The 3,928-nt window shown below is 33.6% G+C and overlaps 1 protein-coding gene across 1 annotated transcript; it reads left to right on the top strand.

Annotated features, from left to right (window-relative positions):
• Positions 1–1,074: 1,074 nt before the first annotated feature.
• Positions 1,075–2,855, top strand: LOC149575194 (C4-beta,C20-epoxidase-like). Its single transcript, XM_089812179.1, has 3 exons — positions 1,075–1,521; positions 1,624–1,948; positions 2,061–2,855. Exons 1-3 carry the CDS (start codon positions 1,136–1,138, stop codon positions 2,310–2,312), a joined length of 963 nt encoding a protein of 320 aa, XP_089668305.1. The 5' UTR covers positions 1,075–1,135; the 3' UTR covers positions 2,313–2,855.
• The last annotated feature ends 1,073 nt before the right edge of the window (positions 2,856–3,928 follow it).

Raw genomic sequence — 3,928 nt, 5'->3', positions numbered from 1 at the left:
AAATAATGAACTAAAATTAAATTCAAAATTGGTATCCATCTTATTTCCCACCGAGGATGCCCCTTGATGTATAAAAAAATACACTAACACTTTTAACTCTCTTTTACAATTCATTCATATATGCAATGTATTTTAATATTTCTTATTTCAATTTACAAAACTTTTGAACTAGATGGCCAGTTAAAATGAGTCTTTTTATTAAAGATAGAAACCTTGTGACATGTTTTATTGACATAAGTCTTTTGAATAAAGTTGGAAGTCTTCTGACTAAAGCTGACAATCCTTTCATTCATTCATATATGTAATGCATTTTTATATTTCTTATTTCAATTTACAAAACTTTTGAACTGAATGGACATAAGTCATTTGAATAAAATTGGCAAACCTTCTGGCATATTTTTCTTAAGCTAAAGCTCACTATCTTTTGACAATGTTGTGCATGCATGCTAGTTTTCTCCTTTGAAATGCGTTGTATTGTCTTTGAAGGGTATTGCTGATCCTTTAGCTCGGAGAGCTATACTGATGTGTACTCCTTCCCTTATTGTGGTTCTCGTGGGGGAAGTTTGTAGGAATGAGGATTTATTTTCCTAAAAGGAACCACACATATGTAAGTTTGACAAATTGTGTCCTAAGCTCAAAGATATAAACCTCTCTGTCTTCTGTAATGACTTCTAGTTACAAATAACTTTTTTCAAGGGTTGAGACGAGAGTCTCTAAACTAACCTAATAAGAAAACAGGAGTCTTTGAGTCTGATCACCATAACTGACGGTTTCATCATAATTTATTCATCGTGACATGATGGGTTTCTGCTCAGACAATAACATATACATTTGCTTATATTTTTAATGAACTGAAAATCATAGTTGATCTGCTTTTCATCGTGGTATCCAGGTAGATTGGCTGTTGCACTCTGGGACGGTGACTTAATTCATAATTTATATGGCAACTCAATAGTTGCAGTTTGCGCTACTAAAACGTGAAGAAAGCTGCATATGTGGAATAAGATGCTGGTTTTTGTTTTAAAGCGATACACAGTACCTATCAAAGCTCTATAAAAAGTTAGATCCGCCATTGCTACCAATGCATCTAAATTCAACAGCTAGTGTTGTGAAATAGAGTTTTTTATTGCAAAAAATGGCACCTGCAATGAATTCTTATGAGATCGAATCAAAGTATGATGATATTCCAGTGCTTGATTTCTCTCGCCTTGGAGAGGAAGAATATTGCTTAGAGACGGTGAGAGAGGCTTGCCAACAACTGGGCTGCTTTCGTATTGTAAACCATGGAATCTCACCAGATCTTCTCCTCAAAGCAGACAAGGCATGCCGGGATTGTTTCAAGCTTCCCATGGAGAGCAAGAAGAGAAACGTCTCTGACATTCCTTATGCTGGTTATAAAGGTGGAATAGCTCGGGCTCCCTTCTACGAAAGCTTGGGGATGACCTTCTCTGGCATTCCTGATCCGCAGGGTATCAAAGACTTCTCTGATGCCCTCTGGCCTCGTGGAAATGATAGCTTCCGGTAAGGGTTCTCCCCGGTCTTTATTATTTTTCTAAATAATTTTTTTGAAAAGTCTAATAAACTTGAAAATACTTTTTTCTATTTCAAAACCCTTGGAAACAGCCAAACGATGGAAGATTATACTTGTGAGATGATGGAATTGTATAATAAAGTGCTGCGACTAATTGCTGAGAGCGTGGGAATGAGAAACTACTATTCCACTCACTTGGGCCAAGGGAAGGTGCTACTACGTATGAATATGTATGATTTGCCCTCTAAGCTACCTAACGAAACAGTCGGTCTTGGCACTCATACCGATTTGGGTAGTCTTAGCCTTCTTTTAGAAGATGACTGTGGTGGCCTTCAAGTTTGCGACAAGGCTGGCAATTGGATTGACGTGAAACCCATCCCTAACACTTTCATTGCTATGTTGGGTGATTGTTTTCAGGTATGATCTATGTAACTCTGTCATCAATTTATCATTTTCCTTATATGGATTAAGGTTAAGAGGTCACTACAGTAATTATATATTGTTGATATAATGAATTTTGGAAAATCAGGCATGGAGCAATGGAAGGGTTCTTAATGTAAAACATCGAGTGATGGTGAAAGGTCAACAATCTCGTTTATCTGTAGGGTTTTTCAATGGATTCTCAGAGGACATGGATTTGAAAGCATTCCCTGATTTTATTGATGATAAGCACCCACAATATTACAAGCCATTCACCTTTGGAGATTTGGTTAAATATTGGTTAGGAGAGGGAAAAGGTCTAGAAGAACGTTTGAAGGCTTTTGAACACATTCCCGTGTAGTACATGTAGGCTAACCTACTCATTATCTATGGTTTGGACTTTTGAATTTCTACTCTTCTCTTTTCTCTTAAAATAAATGGTGCGGCGATGTACTTAGATTGCATAAATTCTATCTTCAATATTGTGACTGGAAATTTTGGTGTTGATATCTCTATCCATCTATCAACATCAATCATCCTATCACTTTACTTATTTGCATTATCTTTTATTTGGAGAGGAGTTTTCTCTCATGAGATTTTCTCCTCTTCCTCAAGTTTCTATAAGAATAATTGCATTGCATTGTACATGGGTACCTAACATGACCATGGTACAAGGACCCATCATCACCATTTTGCATATTGCATTTTTCTCCCTAATTTGCACATAAGGGGAGATATTGGACAAAATAGGTTTCCACCTATTTTTGATGCTTAAGTTTAACTTGGGTTATCAAGATATTCATTTTCTTTTAATATTTCCTTGGTTGCATTATTATTTGTATAGTTATGTATATTTCAAAAATGTCTTAGCATAATATACAATTATTGATGAATATTATTCTCTTTTGTGGATGTGCTTGTTTTCCAAATTTTGATTCAAGAGCTTTGGTCTAATACAATTTGATTATTAGAATTGTGATGAGAATGGTGGTGCATCTCTCTTTTTCGGTGCCTATATTTATATATAGGGTAGGATTCAAAGATGTGATTTTATGTGTGTCAAATTAATTACATATATTTAAATATAAAATATAGACTATAAAGATACTTCATGTTGATTTGTTTAAAAAAATTATAGAGAATAATAATAAAAATTTATCTCTTTCAAAATAGCTATCCATCTATATGAATGGTGAGATTGTGTGAATTTGATCCTCCAATGAATAGATCAAATATGCCTATCATATCACTTGTGAAAACAGTTGTTATTTTAAATTTAAATGTTAAAACTCATTAGGCACCCTCAATAATTTATTTTAGATTAATGATAATCCATTGAGATTTAGTATTAATAAGCTCGAAATAAATGGATTTATAGTTGAAATTATATATGTATTTATACTTTACTCTATGCTATATATTTGATGACTCAATCAAAATTATGAATAACTTGGCTAATTCAAGTTTGGTTGATACCTAGTCAAACTCCCTATTTATCATAAGTGGAATTGATGAAGGGTACTCCTCTCATTAACAAAGACACATACAATAGAATAGAGAAATAACATCAAGTTGCAACAACAATAAATTTGCTTCTTATTGTCTCAATGAAAATGGAATTACATTATTCATAAATATGACATCCAAAGCCACATGGTATTTTTCCTTTACAATATTCTACAAGCTAGAGCCACCATATGCATCCCTAGAATTGTCCTCGATAACCCTATGGGCCTTTATTATATAGATAATTTTAACTATCTGAAAGAAGGTTCTATAAATTTTAAACCTACAATTTGAGGTTGGAAAAAATTAAAATATTATTATTTAGATTTATTTCCATTGTAGTACACTCTAATAACTTTCATAATTGAAAAGAAATTTTGAAAGCAATTCAATTTCATCCATCTCAAGTGGCACAACTTTTGGAGATCGTAACTCCTCACCTGTCGTTAAGATTGGCTATTATGACTGCAT

This window comes from Cupressus sempervirens, chromosome 2 (assembly GCF_028749045.1).
Source record: "Cupressus sempervirens isolate cs-2001-9-10 chromosome 2, ASM2874904v1, whole genome shotgun sequence".
In the NCBI taxonomy this organism is placed as follows: domain Eukaryota; kingdom Viridiplantae; phylum Streptophyta; class Pinopsida; order Cupressales; family Cupressaceae; genus Cupressus; species Cupressus sempervirens.
This window is presented reverse-complemented; position numbering and strand designations above follow the sequence as displayed.